Source organism: Dermatophagoides farinae, chromosome 2, assembly GCF_024713945.1.
Source record: "Dermatophagoides farinae isolate YC_2012a chromosome 2, ASM2471394v1, whole genome shotgun sequence".
Classification (NCBI taxonomy): domain Eukaryota; kingdom Metazoa; phylum Arthropoda; class Arachnida; order Sarcoptiformes; family Pyroglyphidae; genus Dermatophagoides; species Dermatophagoides farinae.
The window spans coordinates 3,002,320-3,024,567 of record NC_134678.1 but is presented as its reverse complement, the minus strand read 5'-3'; the positions used below and the strand labels follow the sequence as shown (position 1 = coordinate 3,024,567).

The 22,248-nt window shown below is 27.1% G+C and overlaps 6 protein-coding genes across 6 annotated transcripts; 3 read left to right on the top strand and 3 right to left on the bottom strand.

Moving 5' to 3' along the window:
- Positions 1-5,930: 5,930 nt before the first annotated feature.
- On the bottom strand, positions 5,931-7,581 carry LOC124496246 (uncharacterized). Its single transcript, XM_047059753.2, has 3 exons — positions 7,315-7,581; positions 6,615-7,238; positions 5,931-6,524 (listed from the first exon to the last, which is right to left on the bottom strand). Exons 1-3 carry the CDS (start codon positions 7,463-7,465, stop codon positions 5,986-5,988), a joined length of 1,314 nt encoding a protein of 437 aa, XP_046915709.2. The 5' UTR covers positions 7,466-7,581; the 3' UTR covers positions 5,931-5,985.
- A 306-nt stretch (positions 7,582-7,887) lies between these two features.
- On the bottom strand, positions 7,888-10,250 carry LOC124496226 (uncharacterized). The gene is made up of 3 exons (XM_047059729.2): positions 9,553-10,250; positions 8,867-9,488; positions 7,888-8,770 (listed from the first exon to the last, which is right to left on the bottom strand). Exons 1-3 carry the CDS (start codon positions 10,105-10,107, stop codon positions 8,430-8,432), a joined length of 1,518 nt encoding a protein of 505 aa, XP_046915685.2. The 5' UTR covers positions 10,108-10,250; the 3' UTR covers positions 7,888-8,429.
- A 256-nt stretch (positions 10,251-10,506) lies between these two features.
- Positions 10,507-11,892, top strand: LOC124496313 (uncharacterized). Its single transcript, XM_047059828.2, has 2 exons — positions 10,507-11,375; positions 11,431-11,892. The coding sequence occupies exons 1-2, from the start codon at positions 11,177-11,179 to the stop codon at positions 11,604-11,606; spliced, it is 375 nt and encodes a 124-aa protein (XP_046915784.1). The 5' UTR covers positions 10,507-11,176; the 3' UTR covers positions 11,607-11,892.
- A 1,667-nt stretch (positions 11,893-13,559) lies between these two features.
- Positions 13,560-14,501, top strand: LOC124496298 (uncharacterized). The gene is made up of 3 exons (XM_047059809.2): positions 13,560-13,687; positions 13,778-14,011; positions 14,234-14,501. Exons 2-3 carry the CDS (start codon positions 13,832-13,834, stop codon positions 14,438-14,440), a joined length of 387 nt encoding a protein of 128 aa, XP_046915765.1. The 5' UTR covers positions 13,560-13,687; positions 13,778-13,831; the 3' UTR covers positions 14,441-14,501.
- A 747-nt stretch (positions 14,502-15,248) lies between these two features.
- Positions 15,249-21,153, top strand: Reck (Reversion-inducing-cysteine-rich protein with kazal motifs). The gene is made up of 9 exons (XM_047058406.2): positions 15,249-15,433; positions 15,683-15,893; positions 18,246-18,406; positions 18,491-18,709; positions 18,772-19,468; positions 19,551-19,761; positions 19,827-20,024; positions 20,098-20,308; positions 20,378-21,153. The coding sequence occupies exons 1-9, from the start codon at positions 15,431-15,433 to the stop codon at positions 21,122-21,124; spliced, it is 2,658 nt and encodes an 885-aa protein (XP_046914362.2). The 5' UTR covers positions 15,249-15,430; the 3' UTR covers positions 21,125-21,153.
- LOC142598225 (uncharacterized) lies at positions 21,103-22,238 on the bottom strand. Its single transcript, XM_075735946.1, has 2 exons — positions 21,448-22,238; positions 21,103-21,377 (listed from the first exon to the last, which is right to left on the bottom strand). Exons 1-2 carry the CDS (start codon positions 22,142-22,144, stop codon positions 21,103-21,105), a joined length of 972 nt encoding a protein of 323 aa, XP_075592061.1. The 5' UTR covers positions 22,145-22,238.
- Between the last annotated feature and the right edge of the window lie 10 nt (positions 22,239-22,248).

Genomic DNA, 22,248 nt, shown 5'->3' with positions numbered 1-22,248 from the left:
TTTTTCTCTTGTCTATTCATGTTTGAATCGCGCGTTTTTATTTTATATTCTGTTTTTACTTGCTGATTGATTAGTCTAACAAAATATATTCGATATACTATAGTGGTGGTTCGGCGTCTTGCTTGCTTGCCTACTTGCTGGTGTGTGTGTGTGTGTGTGTTTGATGGTTGGTTCTATAACTATACACAAAATGTTCCAGTATATTGAACAACAACACCACCAGTTGTGTTGTATGAAATTGTGAAATATTTGAAGAATATTATATCAGTAAAAAGAAATGATAAAGTTTCGCATGTGCAATATAACTATATATAACTGCTATATATTTAAAAAGAAAATAAGACAAAATAATAAAGAAATCGATGATGACAAAAATAATTTGTTGAATGATAATAGAGGTAATGACGATAATCATTATTGATTGTTTAAATACATATTAATAGAACACAATATAGCCAATCTAGTTAATATCGACACAATGATGATGATGGTACATGATTATCATTATTATTACGGTTATTTTTTCTAAAGAAAAAAAAATAAGGAGGAGAGAGAAAAAAAAGTGAGGTAAAAATGAACAAGTTCCCGGAAACAACAAATTAATGTGTTGATTATAGCTGCATTCAACTGAATTCAAATGAATTGATGATTTATTAACGATCAGATGAGAGATCGATCCAAATAAGTGAGAATGAAAAAAATGATTAGACTAAAACAACAACAACAGGAAAAAAAGATTTAAAAAGATTCTAATTTATTTTGTTTTTTTTTCCGCACAAATCGAATACGTTTCCTATTATAGAAATTAATTAACCATATATATATCAAACAAGAGAAAATAATGTTTTATGATGGTGATGTGGGTTAGATTCACTGAAATGATTTTTCTTTTTCTACTTTTTCTCGACAAAATGAATCAATATTCATATATTGTATTCGTATTAGAATCATATGAAATCAATGGAAAAAAATTGATAATAATGTGTATTCATGGATGTTAATCAATAAATAATTTGACATTTAATAATTTTTTTTTCTCTCTTCATTTAAATGGAAATTTTCGTTATTGTTTTCTTGAATCATTGTGTGTGTGTGTGTGTTTATGCGGATGTTATATATAATTGACATAGAGACATGATTATTTATCCATTGGAACATCAATAACAACTGAATCAATTTTATTATTTACATTAGATAGATATTTTCTGCAAAATATCATTGAGAAAAAATTGTATATTTCATTCAATTATTTTTTTTCCTTCACTTTCTCTCTCAGCCATTTTTGTTTTGAGAAAAAAAAACAATCAACAATTTATATAAATTTTGTATCAGAATATAAATAGAATATATTGATTAAACAATATGCAAGATTGACTTAAAATAATCACACACACACACACAGATCGATTGATATATCAACATCATTTGAAATGGAATAAGAGAAATCTTTTTCTGTAAGAATATTTAACAATCAATGTTGATATATAGTATAAGAAATAGAATGAAACAGATATTAAGAGAGATCTTTTCATACTGAATCATCATCATCATCATCATAACAATTGATTTCCAAAAAGAAGATTCTTAGCAACTCTATAGTTATTTTGCAATTTTTCACACACACACACTCGAAAAAATTCTTGATTGTATAATGAAATTGAAAAAAAAGAGTTCATCATCATCATTATTTATTAATTTAAGTACAAATGATAAACTTATATGTCTTGCATGGCATAGGCATTTTTTTTTTTTTTGTATAAGAATCGAAAGAAAAACTTTCACTTACACACACATACATAGAATAATCAAATGAAAATCAATCGAATATATGAAAATAATCAATTTTCTTGTGTGATAAATATAAACAAAATCGTGTTTATGGTATTGATGATGAATTAATTTCATTTCTTTTTTCTTCTTCTTTTTCTTCCTCTTAAAATATCAAATTGAAATGAAATTTTCATACAGCCAAATAATGATAATTATTCAAAAATGAAAAAAAAACCAAAAAAAAAAAAAAAATGTTTGTATTTTGTCTTAAGATTCAATGAATGAATGAATGAATGAGTTATTATCGTGATTAGTTCGTAAAAAGAAAAAAAAATTCACCGAATATTTATCCAAATGAGCTTTTTTCATTGAAATTTTTATTGTTATCATTGGATATAATGAGATAATAACTAAATTATCTATATATGAATGTGAAACTATTTTATTATTCTATTCTGTTTTGTGTTTTTATTTTTTTTTGTTCAAAAAGCACATGATGATGAACCAGACCAGATAATAATAATTTGATCCCGAATTTTTTTTCTCTTTTGTTTCAGGACAATATACTACTCCTCGACCAATTTATTTGACAAGTGTTCATTCATTATCTTTTGTGGGTGTGTGTGTGTGTGTATGAGTGTTTATGTTGAGTAAACATTTAAGATCTAGATAGAGATTAGTTTGTTCATCGATTTTGTCAATCGTTGTTACTGTTGTTGTCATTGTTGTTGTTGTTGCTGTTGTTGTTGTTAAAACAAATCGATCAATCATCACATGATGTTGAACAATAAAAAAATAAAATAAATAAATTCAGATGACCATGTTTTTGTATAATATCAACAATCAATTGACAATGATGACAAGGAATATTATATATACAAAAACACACACACACACTCACACACACAAAAAAAAATCGAACAAAAAGTTATTCCTATCATTCTATTTGTTTCTGTTTTTTCTCTGTTTTTCTTCATTTATATACATTAGATATAGAAGAATAGAGAAAAGTACATTTTGAATGCAAAACAATTTTTTAAAAACATGATCAGGTATATAGAAAAGAAGAAAAAATTGAATATCCATAAACATCATTTAAAATAATGATAAATCTAATTTTTTTCTATAATCATTAAAAATCTACTAGTATAGAAAAAGATTTGATTTTCATTTGAATTTCCGGTGAATGATACACACACACACACATATTACTACATCAAAACTATATTCTTATGACGAAACAACACACACACACACACACATAAACATAAGAACATGTGTGGATTTTTCACATACTTTTTCGGCTTAATTAAACATACGAAAACATATAAAAGAAAAATCTGTCAAAAACAAAACAAAAACAAACCGAATAACATCTAATAATCTTTTTTTTCCGGTGAAAAAAACAATGGATTATTTTTTTTCAATTCATAATTAATGCTAATGTTTAATTATTTATAATTATGAACACAAACACACAAATAGGAAATAAGTGAAATTCTAAATGAAAAATTTCGAAACATAAATGAACAAATGAATGAGATAAAAATTTTTTTTTGAACAAAAGTTAATGTCCGATTTTCGATTCTTGTGAAAATGTAATTTGACAAGAATTGACAGAACAAAAATAAAAAAAAAATTCTGTCATCAACCGAACATATAACGCTTATTGAATACAATAAAAAAAGAGATAATTAAAGTTTATGTATGTTATTATCGTTATTAAATTGTACAAAATGTCAGATGAACAAAAATAAAAAAAAATTCTTTTCACTATTAATAAATGTAAACAAAATTGATGGCCATAAAAAATTTGAATCAATCAACCATATGTGATCATTTTTGAAAATGATGATAATCTATAGATTATAGAATGGCAATGATGAAATATCCAATGATCGATTAAAATCATTCACTTTTATCATCATCATCAAATGTTATGATACAACATACATACTATCCATTCAAAGATGATCATAGAATCATAGAATCAATTCAATTTATTGAAGGAAAAAAATTCGAATATAAAAATGGTGTTATATCGACAATCTAGCTGAATTCATACAAGTAAACTAGAAGGCAAGCAAGCAAGCAAAAAAAAAGAATAAAGAAAAAAATTCATTAATCACAATCAATGGCTGAAAGCGGTTATTTATTATTTGGATGGTTGTTTATTTCCCCATAGGAATAGATGAAGCCAACATAAAATTTCGAATCATACTTGAAACACACACACACACACACACACATACGATAACAACAACAGCCAACCGTCAACACTAATAATAATGAATTTTGGAATTGTGTGTGTTTGTGTGTGTGTGTGTGTATGTGTTGAATTCTGTCAACAAGTACAAAAAGTATAAAAATAGAGTGTTGAGAAAAAAAAATAATAATTACCATTATATTTAGTTTATCACTATCGATAGTTATAATCTTTGGCAAGAATATTAAATGCACTAAAATCATGATGTAATTGTATCGATAATCATAATCAACAATCATGATTCTGGTTATATAATCTGTGGTCGATTTTTGTATCCCTTTTCCTTTCACGTCCTTTCGTTTCGTTTGTTTGTGTGGGTGTGTGGATGTGTTCAGTGGTCCATGATATTGTGATGAAGATGTTTCGATAATAAAGACAGAAAAAAAATGAAAAAGAGAAAAATTTTTATAACTTGACAACAACAATAACAATGGCAACCAATATGAAGCAATAATATTATACCACAAATAACATTTTATAAATGAAATGACGAAATACATGAATAAACTATACAATCGATGATACTGGTGGATAGATTGACATTCATTTTGGAAATTGACACCCTTGAAATTCAGAGTGTAATTTGGTCACAACCATATACCATGAATATATTGATGGTAAATGAAATTTTTTTTCGCAATGATTACAGCATACACACGCACATTCACAAGGACATTACTTACAAATTCCATAGAATTTCGTATGTATAGTAAAGAAAAAAGAATTTATTTTATTTTAGTTTTTTTTTCTTTGCTGATTTTATGGAATCTCTTTCTTGTTCCAGAATCAATTTTGGATGAAAAGATCTACGACATTCGTCGCTTCATTAAAAAGGAAGTGGTTTCAATAATGATGATGACGTTGATCGTCTTTCGAAGAAATAAACTTGAATTATTTCTGAAATTCGAGATTAAATTAAAAAGACAGTGAAAAAAGAACTGAAACGACTAATATTATAAACTGGATAGTTTATCGTAAAAAAAAAACATTTCAAAGGAAAACTTATGATGATGCACAAGGACAACAAAAAAAATGGCTTCTTTCGTTCATCTTCTTGTTTGTTAGATTATTATAATCATCATCGTTATTATATTTTTTTTTGTTGCTGTAATCGAATTAACGATTAAGAGTAAAATAAATTATTGTCGTTGTGTTCAATCAATTCTTGAATGTTGTTATTTGTCTCTCTTTCTCTTGCTTTCTATCGATTATCCCATAAAATATTTTGATCGTTGTACGATTTTTACCGAATTCTAGATACAATGATTCTTTATTTAGTTTCTTTACCTATCTGTGTGTTTGAAACCTAAAATAATTAAAACCATTGAAGATAAAATCATAAAACATTCATATGAAATCTGATAAGAGAAACCGATCAAATCTTATCGTTTTATTTCGAAAAAAAACACAAACTATTCAAATGAATTTTTTTCCGTTTCTCATTTCCGCTTGAATATATTTTTTTTTTATTATTGTTCATGGAATTATTATTATACCAATTATAGTGGGGAACGATAACTGAAAAAGATAATTTAACTATACAATGATTCTATAAATGGAAATATTCATCAATTATTTATTGAATAATTCAAATGATGTTTATCGTCATCATCATTATTGATTTAACATTCAATTTGAAAATGTTCAATGTGTGATCGTATTAGTTGCAACCACACATTATTGATATAATAATTTTAGCGATTAACCATTCAATCATAATAAATAAATCGATGATGGCATTAATTCAAAGGACGTCGTAAAATAAAAACACAACAAACCCTTTTTCTTTAAGTATTTTTGGACCAAAATCATCAAAATTGGCAAATACCGTGTGAAAAAAAAACAGACAAACAGAAAAAAATTGACATTCAAACCATTTCAAAAATCACTTGTTTTTAATGAAAAAATCATTTCATATATTATATTTAAACTTGAATAATATTGAAATGTTAACGTTTGTTGATAATGTTGTTAGAATGACTACGACGACGACGATTCATTTCATTTGAAGATTTTGTCCAATATCGAAATGCTCGATCATGAAATGAATAGGCTTCATTTTTACCGACAATACTATCACATTGGATTGTTGTTGTCGCTGTTTGTTGTTCATCCAAACTTTGTCGACCATCTTTGTCGGGCACCAGAATTTTCTTATCCATTTCCGTTTGGTTACAGCCGCCACTATTATCACCTTCTTCGGTTCGAACTAATGATATTTCATTTATACGATTTTTCATTGCTTGTAAATTTTCTTGAAATTTTCGATGTACATAATAATTTTGATTCACAATAACGTTGGGAAAATTTTTCACTATATTATCCTTAAGACAAACAAACTTAACAAATCGTGAATAAATATCGGCAATATCATATGAATGGACAGGTATACCGTAACGCATTTTGTTTGGATAGAAATTAAAATCTTTATATACCCATTTTAATTCATTATCAATGGTTTCCATTTGATAAAATGAATGAATTTCGCCTTTTTCATTTTTTTTAGAAAATTTACAAATTTTATCATTGAAAAAAAAAATATTCATATAAATGTTACATTCATTTTGATACAACTTACCAAGATGAGCAATCAAATCAGAAAAACCGGTCGCATAAATATTAAAACTCATACGCCATATTTCCATATTATCATCGGTACAGCGAACAAATTGTGGATATTTTCCATTGACTAGATCAAAATAATAAAAATAACGTGCTCTATATACGGCCAAATAATTGTTCAATTCCATAACCACACGATGAATATGGCCATTCCTATCCACAATGTTTGTACGATGTCCCCAAACATTTAAATATGGATTATCATTATCACAATTTTTAGAATTGTTTGTTGCTGCTGTTTTAATATACTGTTGATATGTTACCATATTATTACGATGAAAGCCACGATTATGAACAGTATTGCCACCACCAATGCCGCCTGATACCGTACGTTTGTTTACCGGACGTCGTTTATTGATATTTGGCACATTTTCTTGTACTGAATTATTTTTATCAGATTTCTTTTCTTCTTGTTGTTGTAATCCATGGCCATCATCACTTTTGTCTAAACATTTAACGAATTCTTTCAGGTAATCCTCTTGAATATCATATACAAAAACTGAACTATTATCACTGTCAAAACTTTCAACATCAGTATTTTTGCTTTTAGTATCTTCATCATTTACATGTGAATCGGATTCTAGAAAAATTAAATCAAATAAACAACAATGACCTTTTTAAAAAAGAATTTATTTTGCTTCTAGTCGTATACATACCATAACCATTATTATTGTCAACAACAGCGGCGACATTTTCATTATCATTTTCGGAATCTACGTCTGTCATTTTTTCATGCTTGGAAACATTTTTTGTATTCAATTCAGGATCGGAAATTCTTTCATTTTTATCCATCATCATCATCACCATATAAGCATTCACCACCAGTAACGGTAATTAACAAAGATTTTTTTTTTTTTTTTTTTTTTTGAAACTTTTTTGTATTATTAGATTTTGTCGACAAAACACGAAACAAATAAACGAAAGCAAACACACGCACACAAACACACAATCAAAATTAATAATGACCCAAGTGTTTAGAAAACATGGAATTTATTTTCAGAATTTCATTCGTTTAACTATATTCGATTTTCAATAATTAAATTTAGAAAAAAAACTATGTACTGATGTGTGTGTGTGTATGTTTACATTCGTGAACATGTTTGAAAGTCTATCCTAAAGTAAATTGAAAACGAAAAAAAACTTCATGTCTTTGTTAGAGAATAAAAGTGGACGTCCTTTTCGTCCATCCAAACAATGTATTGCAATTTGATTCCAAAATTCATTAATGATTATATGATGATATGATTTTATTATTATATAAAGAAAATTTGAACAAAAAAATTTCAAAATTATTTTGTCATCCCTATATATGTGATGGATTGTTTAATCATCATATATTTCAAGTCATAAAAATACTATATACTACACCCTTTTGTATGAGAGAAGGGTGAAAAATATGAAAAAAAATTTGCCAAAAAAATGAAAAATATGTCATGAATATAGAATATGAAGGCGTTATGTTTGTGTGTGTATTGTGTTGAAAAACTAATAACATATTTTTTCAAAGTTCTTTTGAATATAAAATGAATTATTATAGTTAGAAAAAAAACTGTATTTAAATGCAGACACATACATAAATGAATCATATGTTATATTCTATTTTTTTTCATGTTTACACATCAAATTAAATCAATATATTTGAAAATTATGCAAATGTTTTTGTTTTTTGTTGATGAATGTTTGTGCGTTACTCTGCTATTTATTGTTTTTGTCATCTTTGGTCATGATTATTATCAATATCATCATCATCATCATCATATCATTTAAAATGTTAATGTTCCAATAGTCGCTGGACACTAATGGGTAAATATTGAGCAAAATGATAGAATCCAAGTGCTACGACAGCTGTGGTTGCCACTCCGATGGCCGTTTTTGCTTGATTACGTACTGATTCCGGTATAAATCTCTCAAATAATCGACGTCGTTTATTTCGAAAAGAATCAGAATCCGTTTGATCATTTGAATTTTGCTCACCAGGTGTTACCATAGTCTCGTCTTGCAAGTCGCTTTGTTTTCTTTTTGTTCCTTTAGGAATTGGCAACAAATCATCATACCAATCGAATGCATCAAGCATCAATTTTTCCTCATACATTCTTGGCAATGAATTCTTTGCTATAGTTCAAAAAACAGATTATAAAAAAAGTATTGATATCGTATTCATTATTAAGTCGAAGAGGCAAGCGCCAACTCTTGTAGAAATTAACATACCAAGTAATTTTCGCATTTCACTTATCATTTGAATGACATCTTCTTCTTTGGTTTCAGATGAAGATGGTAAAGTTTTCATCCGATTTTGTTCAGAATTCAGATCATATGAAAGAATTGGATGTTCAGGATGATAAGTGATGAAATGAATCCACAAATTGTCATTGTTATCAAAATGGCCAGAACTTTCATTACAATATGCACAATGTAGTGAATAGTTTTCAAAATCCCAAAGATCTTGATATTCGGGTTGATAACCAAAACGGTCGATATAAGTTTTGTAATCATTATCATCGATTTTATCGTCCAAACAATTGATGATTTTACAGATATCTAGATGATGAATTTGAACTACATTGTCATCGAAAGATTCTTCAATTTCAGTTTCATCATCGCTTGTCTTAACATCTTGAATAGCTTGATTTAAAAAAGTTTGCTCGAAAACATTCAATTGGTGATCTGGTTCATCTTTTTTCTCCAATGTCAATCGTTTGATTGTTTCATAAAAATTCTTCGAATGTTCAAATGCTTGATGAAACAAAACGTGATCGAATGAGTATGCACGATAGAAACAAAGATTGCATTGGTATGCTAAACAGGAATGTTTTTCAGCAATGTGATCAGCCTATGTAATGAAAACAAGACTTTCATCGATTAAAATGTCTATATTTTATTTTGTTATTACTAACCAATTCATTGGAATTGTCAAAACAATTTGAACCACTTGAACAATGTTTATGGCGGTCATCATCAGATTTGATGCAATAAAAACAAAACAACGATCGATTCGAATGTTTCTGGTCGATATGTTTACGAAATTCGATGGCATCATTTGTTGTAAAAAAGCATTCGTCATGGAAGGGATCGCATTTGTAAATATTGGCCAAATTACGTTCAACTATTGTCAGATTGTCATGGTTATGATGTAACAATGGAAACAATGATCGAAGTTGTTTGTAAACATCTTCATCAAGTTTCATAAAGCCAATTGATTTCAATAATTGTTGGAATGATTTAATAAACTCATACGGTACTCGAGCTGGTTTTGATTCTTGATTGTTAATTTTCTTTTTAATACTTTTATCATCAACATTCATATGATGGCCATCATTATTATGGTCATCATTACTATCATCATCATGAAATGCATAGATTTTAGCTTTTTTTGATTTCGATGTTTCAACATTTGATGTTCCATGATAGAATTTGCGATCATAAGGTAATGCATCATAAGGTAATGCCATGATGTTTATTTCGAAATTACAAATTCAAACAAAAATTACAATGAAATTTGTTTTCGACGCACACAAACAAACACAAAGGCCATTTGAGTAAAACAACAGAAAAACTGCGCCCAACACAGCGATAGCAGTGCCACCGTGTTTATGAAGTAATTGTTGAAAAAAAAATTATTCTTGGCATTTCACAACAAATGGCAATGGCAATGACCTTTGTGTTTGAAATTGATGAATACAGCTTTTAGAATGGTGACGTTAAACTATTTTTGGTTATTATAACCTTCCGTGATTTTTTTTTTTTTTTTTTGATTATTAACTGACAACAAGTTTTTGATTGGCTGATCATTTTTATATTATATAAATATTGAGGTCATCGATAAAAAAATATAGAAACGAAGAAAAAAATATAAAATTCAAAATGTTCAAAATATAATAATACTAGCTATAAGTAAATGAATTTGGTTTATAAACAAACAGGTCAACTAATACCTGTCTGGAAGAACTTAACTATGTTGAGATATATTCTCGATAATCTCAGGAGAATTGATTCAATTATAGATTCTTCGTTTGTTTGCAGATAATTTAAATGATGATCCAATTGATGATTAGAAATGAAATAAATGAAAAAAAAATTTGATTAGAACCGTTTTACCAAACATTAATGGATGATGATCATCGTCTCATGAGATGAAAAAGAACAATTTTAATTATCCTGATGATGTCGAATCTTTTCGAATGTTGAAAATTAAATTAAATTTATTTTTCAACAAAATTTTCAGAATTTGAAATTTCATTATCTGTAAATTTTTTTTTTCAAAATCGATTGCTTTTCAAGCACTTGATTGAACTAATTAATTTTATGTATACAAGAATATTCCGTCAATTTCTTGGAATTGTTTATATTTGTTTAAATCTATTTACAATGTGAAATTATTTTTTATCTCCTATAATGAAAAGTATAGCTATGATTCCGGATTTCGAGACAGGTATATAAGACAAGAGACAATGATGGTCACGACTATCATTTGGAAAATCATTCCTTCCTGAATATTGATACGGACGATTCTGATAATCGATGATCATATCGATACCAATCTTGACAACAGTAACCACCAGCATCATGTTTACTTCAACATTATCGATGAGAATGTTTTTTCTTGCCATTTGTTTATATGGTCATTTGTACATGCATATGATTTCATGTTCAGATAATGATTTTATGGAACGGCTTAAAGTTCCGCCTCGTTTTGGTAAACGACAATTCGATAACAAAGGTTAGTATGAATGAATAAAATTGTCAAAAATTATAAATATTCATATTCAATATAGAGCAATATTTGAACGCTGAAAAAATGTTTACAAATGATATGATCGAACATCGATCATTTCCTATTGATCAACAACCAATAAATATGGATACTTTTCAGTCGGTATTGTGTAAAATGATAATACGACAAGGACAATATTATATTAATCTTCAATGTTTGAATGCAAATGTTTTGTAATTCTGTTATAACAATCCAATAATTCAATAATTCGAACAATTATCAATCAAATAATTGAATACAACAACTATAGATGGCGTTAGTGTTTACATGTTCGAATTTTTTTTTTTTTTTTTTAGATTTCACCCACGATTCTATTTACGGATTTTCTTGCACCATTAATAATCCATTATCATTAAAAATAAAAAATTCATGATAATAATAAAAAAAATTGAATAAACAACAAGTTAAATGTCAGATTAATGGAATGTTACATCAATGATTAATCTTTATTGATGATTAATTAATCTAAAAAAATTTACTGTTTAAATATGTCGAATCCAATTAATATAACACAAATACCAAAACAAAAACATGATGGTTGGACATTATTAAATATATGAATTTTGTTTTTTTCCCCTATAGCAAACAAAGCAATAAAAAACAAATTTGTCCTTAACTTTTTTTCTGTTGTTGTTGTTTGAATTTTGGATAATATTATCATCATCATCATTATCATTGGATCATCCAATCAATAATCAATGATAATATTTGACCAATAGATTAAACATATACTTGCTTGATTGATGAAAAACTGTCAAAATGTATGTATTCTGTATGTGAAGAAACTAATATCGATTTGTTCGTTTTTTTTCTTTATCATCATCATCATTGATCCATAATCAAGTAATTTTTTTGCATTTTTGTCCCATTGAACAAAAAATATGTATATATAGAGAGAGAGAATGTTTTCAATTTTGACATTTCATAATAGTATTTTTTATTATTATTTTTCTTTGATTGAATTCAGAACTTTCAATTTGTTCTAATTTTATGGCTTCTAATTGATCAAGTTTGTTTTTGATGGAATAGGGAAAAAATTCTGACAAAAAACTTTAGATTAGCCTCATTTTTTTTGTTCTTAATCAATGTGTTTGTGTATGTTCTATGTTTAGATTAAATTCCAACATTTATCATTCGAAATAATATTATGTGAATTGAATTGGAGAAAATTGAAAAAAAATACATGCTGTTCATTCAATCATGAACCATGTGATACATTGTGTTGATTTTTTTCCCATTTGGAACAAATTTAGATAAACAAGAAAATTGAAAAAAAAATTCACTACTGTTGCTGCTGCTTGAGGCTGTTTGTGTGTGTGTGTGTGTGCATGATTATATATCTTTTTCAATTAAATTCATCCAACAAATTAAATGTTTAACGAATTTGAAAATTGTTTTAAAAACACGTTAAATACATTTCGATGGAAATGTTCACAATCATTTTGGAAACTTATCTACATCATTTTATAATTGCATGTTCTGCATATATGCATCAAGGAATTTTTTTTACAATTTTCTTTCCCCTTTTTTTTATTGACATTTTCAAAAATCGAATCGATCACATTTTCACGTCATTCAAGATATCTTTTTAAATAGAAACAAAAAAAGAAAAGGTGATGATCTGTATTATTCTAATGTATGGCTATGTTAACTTTTACAACACACACACACACACACACACACACACAATCTGATTATGAACGTTTCATTGATGAAAACGGAAACCATTTCATTTTCTTTTCCCTCTTACCATTTTTGGTCTTTTGTCTCATATCATTGGATTTATGTATGTGTGTGTGTGTGTATGTGAAGGTGGAGAGAGATAGAGCTGTTCATTTCCTTTCCATTGGCCATATTCGGATATAATATATATTGAAAAGGGACGGTATTTATGTATGCGTGTGTTTGCCCATACTCGGTCTAATTGACGGATTCTTGTGTTGTACATTCACACAATTTGATGCTTAGTATATGTGTGTAGCAATTTTTTTTTGTCTTGATTGGTAGTAGAACAATAGTGAAATAGATGATGATGATGACGATGATGATGATGGTGAGAACCGATCATTTTGACCACAAATCCGATATATTTTTGTCGGGTATATAAATGGATGGTCCATGACACAAATTAATTCACAAATACTTATACACATAACATTAAACTTGGTAAAAAAAAAATTTGAAAATCTCGATCCTCGAAAACTACCGATTAATTCTCCTGATTAATATCTATCCAGATTATCATTTAATAAAACGTGGTAAGTTTTTCATCATTCCATTTGATTACGACCATTGTTGGCTGTTGGTATTGATTAATTTTTTTTTATTGACTGCTATCATAACATTAGCAAGATTTTGCATCTTACAACATAAAAATTAAAAAATCTGGTTTAAAAAATAAAATGGCCGCCTCGTCATCATCATCATCATCATCGCAATGTAGCCGATTATTCGCCATCATGGCTATTGTCGTCATAATTTTGAATGTTACATTATTCATGCCAATAGTATCGGCACGTTATCTACCGACACGAAGTAATGATCAATTGCGACGGCAAGAAATCAAAGAAATTTTACGTCTTGTAAGTGGATATTTGTTTATTATTTTATTTTTTTATGTTTTGCCGATAAAGAAAACTTGAATGTTTCTGTTTTTTTTTTTGTTTTTTGTTTTGGATGATTACACAACGAATCGAATAAAGATTTATTTTCTTGTCAATTTTTTTTTGTCACTTGTTATTCTGAATTTGATATTGATAATTATTTTCAAACATTCAAACATTTATTTTTTTTCATTTATTTAGCTTTTAGATTTACCCGGTGATGAAACCATTTCATCACAAAGAGATTCACAATTAGGATGGATGAATGGAGGCCGTGAAGCAGCATATGATATGAATTCAGCAATACGTGTTGCACGTAATATTCAAGGAACTGATGTTGCTGGAACCGATTCAATGATGGCTAATAATCAAAGATCAAAACGATCAACATTATTAAAATCTGGTTGAAAAACGAAAAAAAAATGAACTCACAACAACAACAACAACAAAAAACCAAAACAAAACAAAATAATACATACAAATAGATAAAAGTGTTCAAAAACAGTTATCTATTATTATACTACAACCTTCTTGAAAAAAAATAATCAAATAATCGATCAATAATTGTGAATTGACATCTTCTAGTAGTTTAATTTAGTAATGATGATAGTTTCTTTTTGCCATTCTCTCATTTATTGTATTTGTATTGTTATTTTTTATTCCATTTGCTTCACAAACAAAATACACACACACATTGATGATGAAATGTAAAGTTTTTGGATAAATAAGAAAAAATTAAAAAAAATACAACAAATTCAATCATTTTTTGGATCATGATCAACATTTGGATTCCATGATTTAATAATAAAATCAAGAATTATTGTTATTCTGAATACGATCTTTTATTCAACATTCCAAAAAAAAATCACAATAATAATTTTCAAACCAGAAATAAATGAATGCTAAAAAAATATGAATTTTGTCTTAATAATCTATGATGATGATGATGAATTTTAATGTTTTTCAAATAAATTAATTAGATACAAGCTACAAGTTTCCACTAATAAAAAAAAACTTTTCAATTCTTATCGATTTTATTTTGTTCATTTTGGCCATCCACCATTTAAAGGTTTTTTTTTGGGTTACCAGCAATACCGATTATCATACATATGATAAGATTTTTGTAGATTTGTTGTTGCAATGATAAGATTGCTTGCAAGCAAGAGAAAAAAAATTTATCAATACAACAAATGATCATAAAAATACGAGTTCACCAGATTCATTCATTCATTCATGCAAAAGTGTATGATGATCAATTGAAAAAAAAACTGTCAACATTGGAAAATGAATGAATAGTAAAATTTTATGACAAAAAAGAAAACGAAAATTGTTGAAATGAATTTTGATGAGTATCAGCAATAACAACAACAACAACCGAGAGAAACAAAAATTTTCAACATGGTAAGTGTATATTTTCAATGAATCAAATTCTGTCATCCGGTTGAATGCAATGTGCAAAAAAAAAGTAAAAATATAATGGAAATTCCCAAATGAAATTTTTTTTATTTATATTTTGAATATTCTTTAGGATGATCATCATAAAAAAAATTATGATGATCATGATGAACAACATGTAAATAATATAATCCATTATATCTAATTTTCTTTTCTTTTTTTTTGTTTTGTTTCTTGTGGATATATATATATCAGTCACCATACTGGTTCATGAAACATATCACCATCGTTTTTATCATCATTTTAATTGTAATAATAAAAAAAACAACAAATACAACCATAACTGAACAACGAAGAAATTTAAATTTAACGATCGAATCTTTCAACATATGGCATGGTAAAAATTCTAGAACCATTCGTGATTCGTTATCATCAAGAGGATTGAATAGTTATCAATTGAAACAAGGCAAGTGGGAATTTTATAAAATAGGTTTTTTTCATCATCATCATCTCTCTTGTTGTTGTTGTTAGTATTATTTTAATCTTAATGAAAATGTTTTTTTTTTCACTGGACAAGGAATATATAGGTTTTTATAGTTGTTGTTTTTTTTTCATTCGAAATTCCAAATGATGAGTATATGATGTACATATATGCCATTATCAGAATTTGTTGTTGTTGCTGTTGTTTTTTGATTAGAATATAAAAAAATGAAAATAAAAAACTTTTTACTTTAAAATCAAAATTGATTGGTTGGTATCCAATATTCAGTTACACACACACACATGCATCCAAAACAATTCGATTCAGAATTTTATTTGGATTATGCTTCCTTTTTTATCATGGAAAAATGTTGATCTAATTTCTAAAATTAAATTTAATTTTTTTCCACCAATAAAAATGATTAGTATTCTCAAAAGAAAAAACCATAAATTTTATTCTGAATTCAAAATTCTTGAATCTGAAATATTTTTTTATTTGCCATTCAATCAAGAGATAACGAACTGGATTTCTGATGAATTTAATTTTTACTTCATGTTCATCATGATGAAAATTAAAATGGACAGTCAAGTGAATTTTAATTTTATACGGAATTTCATCAATCAAACATAATAATCATGATATTTTGAAACATTTTTTCCTTTGTTCAATTGTTTTGCAATTGATTACATAAAAAAAAGAAAAAATTGTACTAATTGACTTAAAGTTTATATTTACGAAAAATCCAAATTCAAATAGGATCATGTAGGAATCAGCAGCAGCTTTCAATTCAGAATAGTTTGTTTTTATTATCTTCATTATATTATCAAAATTATAGGAATTTCCTTGTTTCGTCCACACACATAATTAGACTTTTTGTTGTTGTGTGTAACAATATCAAAATTAATTTTTTATTTTCTCGATTCTTTGGCTTCGATTCTTATCCATCATCATGATTTCTAAATTTGGTATTGAAAAATGTTAATGAAAAACATCTGGCAAAAACGGTGACTTGATTCTGGTGAAAACATCAAGAAGTGAAAAATGGAAAAAATAAAAATAAAACTCTTTGATAGCATTCTCGTATCCTAAACACACACACACGATTTTCCTAACATTCCATATAAATTAAGTTGAAAAAATTAAAGTCTGAAAAACGATTCCTTTTGTAAAAAAAAAGAATCGATTGATAATGCTATTGGATAGAGCAAAAATAAATAAAAATCACCAAAAAAAAAGAGAAATGAAGATAGCCCATTATAATGAATGACATCATGATGAAACGAAAGAAAAAAATAAGTTGGTATTTTTTTTCACTTGCTTAATGACAACATTCTGAAACTTTTTTTTTGATTGTATTAAGTTTTTTTTGTGTTGAAATTTTTGTTTTTCATTTCATTATGTGTGAAGAATAAAGAATTTTGTTTTTTTTTCTGGTATAAAAATAGTTGTTATTTTTATTTACACTGGACGCACACGCATTTATATATTATTGACAATAATTGATTCGTTTGATAATTTAAGAATTGTATATTATTTTGTATGATAATTATACACACATGTAACATTTATTCTATAGTTTTTTTTCTAATGTTACGATCAAAGATTTTTTTTTTTGAGTGTATGTATGTGTGGCTGTGTATTTCTTATAAATAATTCCCATGGTTCGTTTTTTTGTTGTTGTTGTTGTTATGTTCGTATCCGAAAACAATTATCGCACAATGATGATGATGGTGATGATAAAATTACGATATGAAGTAAAATGAATTTTCGAATAAAAACTTATTCAGTTTTTTGTTGTTGTTGTTGTTGCGTACGTATTTATTCGAAGAATGAAACAAAAAAAGACTAAAGAATAATAATGAATAAACCATTTGAAAAATAAAACAACAACGACGGAAACTGTGTGAGAATTACAGCATTTTCAGCATCACCAGCAGCAGCAGCAGCAGCAGTGTAATAATAATGAAATCTAAATTATTCAATAAATAACCATAACCAAAATGAGTTTATATTGCAATGAAAAAAAAACTGTAAATACCTACATTTTGTTCAAATTCTTGTCGGATGAATTGCTTTTCTTTTTTTTCTTTTCTTTCTTTATTGTTGGTCTTATTATTTCACTATAAATGTAATTATAATAATTATTGAATGATGAATAATTAATTTTACAGTAATTATCAACATCTATTAACATGAATAAAAACTTAATATATATGAATGAACATAAAACAACAACAACAACAACAACAGCAACAAAAACAACTTCAAATCATTGATAGATTAATCGTAATTTCTTATTTTCCATTTTCCAATTATTTTCATCATCATTCAATGAAGCCAAACAATGTTGTCAACTAACTTTGAATCAAATGTGTCAAAATAGTTGCCATAATTCATTCAATGAATTTTGTAATGATGATTATTATTGTAGTGATAAATCAAAAATTTTGGATCAAATAGAAATTTCTTGTGATAAACCATTGGTCAATCTCGAAACGGTTTGTTCGCTACAATTATTATTTTTTTCAAATGTTCAACTTGACTATAATATCTATTTGTATCGGGCAATATATTTTGAATAGGATGAACTTTGGGATTGTCTTTTAACATCGGGTTATTTTAACGGTGATAATGATCTCAATGATGGCCATAAAAATATTGAAAGTATATCAAATGAAAAATCAATGAAAAAATTACAGATCAATACAGTGGATAAATCATATTACGGTGGAATGAATCCAGCAAAATTTGTTTGCTGTGAAAGAGCACAACAGAAAAAATGTCGAAAACTTTGTTATGAAGTAAATTAAATCTAAACACATTCGGATTTATATCATAGAATCATTTATATTTTTTCCCATAGACATATTCTAATAAATGGCTGGAATCATGGCAAAATTTTGAACAATTCTGTCAACGATCATCGAATGAAATATCATTGAATCAATGCCTAGATGATGCCGATAGCCTATGCACTTATAAATGTCCGATAAAATTACATTTTTGTCATCACTTTAATAACTTCGAATATCCATTAAGAAATTGTAATCGAAATTCTGATAAACAAGCCGAGAAAATGTTTCATTTATGGATTCTACAAAACATGACTGGATTAGTAACGAATGTTTCAAATCAAAACCAGATGGAAATGTGGAAAAATCTAGCATGCCTACTACATATTCGTCCATGTATGCCACAAAATCATGATCCAATGCCAATCTGTCAATCAAATTGTGTTGAACTTTTTCATCATAATAGTCTTAATAATCAAATTGAAATGTTGGACAAAAATATTGTTTGTGATTTTTTAGACAATACCATTCATAGATTAACAAAAGGATCATCAGATCTTTTATTTTCAAGAGAAAATCCCGAAAAATGTTTGAATCTAAACCGTATGACGATAAAATCAGATAATCGAATTTCCACTTATTCGGTTACTTCTCGCATGAATGAAGAAGAATGTTTTTGCCAAAATGATCATCAACAATGTTCAATCAATCATGATTGTTTCATAAATGATTGTCCTCGTATTCGATGTTCCAATATTTGTAGTATCGGTAATGATTGTTACAGTGACTATATATATATGTTAATCCATTTATTCATTTTATTTACGTATTTGTATCGAAAAATCTATAGGAAAATTATCTGAACTAAAAATATCTCTAGATACAAGTATTAAATTGCCAATGATCCAATCATTTGATAATAATAATAATCATTTGAATAACTGTTATCATCAATGTTATTGCAATCCAATGGGAACATTAGTCGATTGTTATTATCATTGTTTTTCCAATACTTCGATCAATGAGAAACAAGAATGGATAAAATTGATCCAGGATCAATTGTAAGTATGGTCCCCCACCATTTGGTCAACGTTCTTTTTATGATCAAAACTATTATTTTCAATAGATTTTGTATGTCACAATGTTCCGATACTTATGAACCAATTTGTTCGTTTAAAACTGGTCATACTTATTTGAATAAATGTTTTTATGAATGTTTTCATAATGAATCGGAATTTGAAATGGAATATATGTTTGGCCGAAATTGTCGAAGAATTGGTGATGATTTCAAAAAAATTTGTCTAAAAAATAAGAACAAAGAAAGGTTTGTTATTAATGTTTGATATTATTCATTTTGAATTTTATTTTCAAAAAATATAAAATATTTTCATTTTTAGTTGTATTATGGATGATTCTGTTCAATTGTTTGAAATAAAAGAAATGCGAATATCTATCGAACGATTACAATACATATGTGATGATTTTAACCAATCAGAAGTTGAATGGATGAATCTTAATGATATGACCGTATGCGATACAAAAGGACAAGAACACTTGAATATCTGTACCCTACAAAATTTTACCACATCCTATTTTGGAAAATGTCGAGTATGTCGGAATTGTCGAGCTTTTCTCAATTTGATTACCAATAATTATTTTTTTTTCCATTATTCAAAGGTTTATTGTTCAATGTCTGGTCCTGTATGCGGCCGTGATCTTTATATTTATTATTCTGAATGTGCAGCACAAGCAGCCAATGTTTTTGTCGATTATTTTGATTCGTGTGGATCAAACAATAAAATTCAAGAAAAATTTTGTCCCACTATTACATCATGTCCGGAACAATATATACATTGGTTACCATTTAATCAATGTCCATTCTGTGGTTCGGTTGCATATTTCATTTATGATCGAAATTATTTCAAAAAAATTTCCTATCAATCCGATGCATTGACCATACAGTATCTCTTACTAAGGCAAAAATCGCTAAACATTAAAACATTATCACGTCAAATTCAATCATTGATGGACAATAATGATTGTCAACTTTCAATACATTTATTAGCACCAGGTTTTGTCACTGTATTGATTCGATCGAAATTTGAATCCAATTATCAAAATGATGTTTGCCATAAAGAATTATTAAGATTGATTATAATAATTAAAAATAGATCACCTATTGTACAGCTGAAATTTCCATTATCATTACTTTATTATGATGAAACAATCAACGAAAAAATTCGATTATGGTCTTCCATGTTGGCCGTTAAACAACAACAACAATGGAGAAAATTAAAATTTTCAAACATTAATTCCGGAATCATGAATTCATCGAACGTTTCATATACATTCATTTTTCTTAATCTCATTTTATTAATATTATTGTATTGGAAAAATATATTTCATGAATATAATGTTGAATGATTATCATTATAAACATCATTATTATCATCATTACGTTTAAAAGATTTTTTAGTTTTGATAATTTTATCAAAATTTTTAATTATTATATCGTATAAACAATAACATTGTGTCATTATGTCCTGTAATTCATGTTGTATTTGTAGACAAGTTTCATGATCATATTCTTGCATCATGAAATAACATTCCTCTGAATGTGGATGTTGGTTGATTGTTTTTAACAATCTGGCACGTTCATTGAAAATTTCATTAAAATCTTTGAAAAAAAAGAAAGAAAAATGTTAATAAAAAACTATAAATAAAGTTTTGTTCTATATGTACGTTACCGATACTGCATTCAAATGAAGTAAGGGCAAGAACTTTATCAAGAACTTTAATGGAAATATCATTATCTTCATTATCTTCGGTCTTTGGAACCAGAAATGAGAAACCGATATTGATTTTCAATAATTTTTCCGTAAGATCAACAATGATGGAACGAAATTTTTCACTAAATCTTACAATATATTCATTCGAAATGGTGGTGTTTGACAAAATCTCGGGAACAATGTTTATTGTTTCCCAGAAAGAATAGCGATTGTAGCAATGATGATGTAAATTGTTAACATGTCGAACACATTGGCTATATGGATGACGTTTTTCAGCACATGACAAAGTTTTGTTTGAAACTTGTTTAGATTCACTTTGTTGTTGTTGTTGTTGTTGTTCACATTCAAATGGCCAAAGTTTTTCTAATTTATTTTGCAATTTATTACGGATATTTTCATAATCATTTTTGGTCAATTGTTTATCGTAATTATCATCAATAAATTTTATAATTTCATTGTAAAATTCATTAATTTGTATTAATGTTTTTGGTATTTCATTTTGAACACATTCAATAGAATCATTAATCATTTTCTCTTTATTTTCATTCAAATTACTTGAATCTAATGGCACGGTTGGTAACTTTCGAATGTTTGATCGTCTAATTCCTGAATATTTTAAATTGATCGTTTTTGATTTGTATCGACGATTGTTCATCGTTTTTTTTTTATTTGTTTTTGTTTATTTTTATGCTTAAATTTCAATCACAAATACACACTGCTCTTGCTCTCGTTTTTTTTCCAAAACAAACATTCTGAATA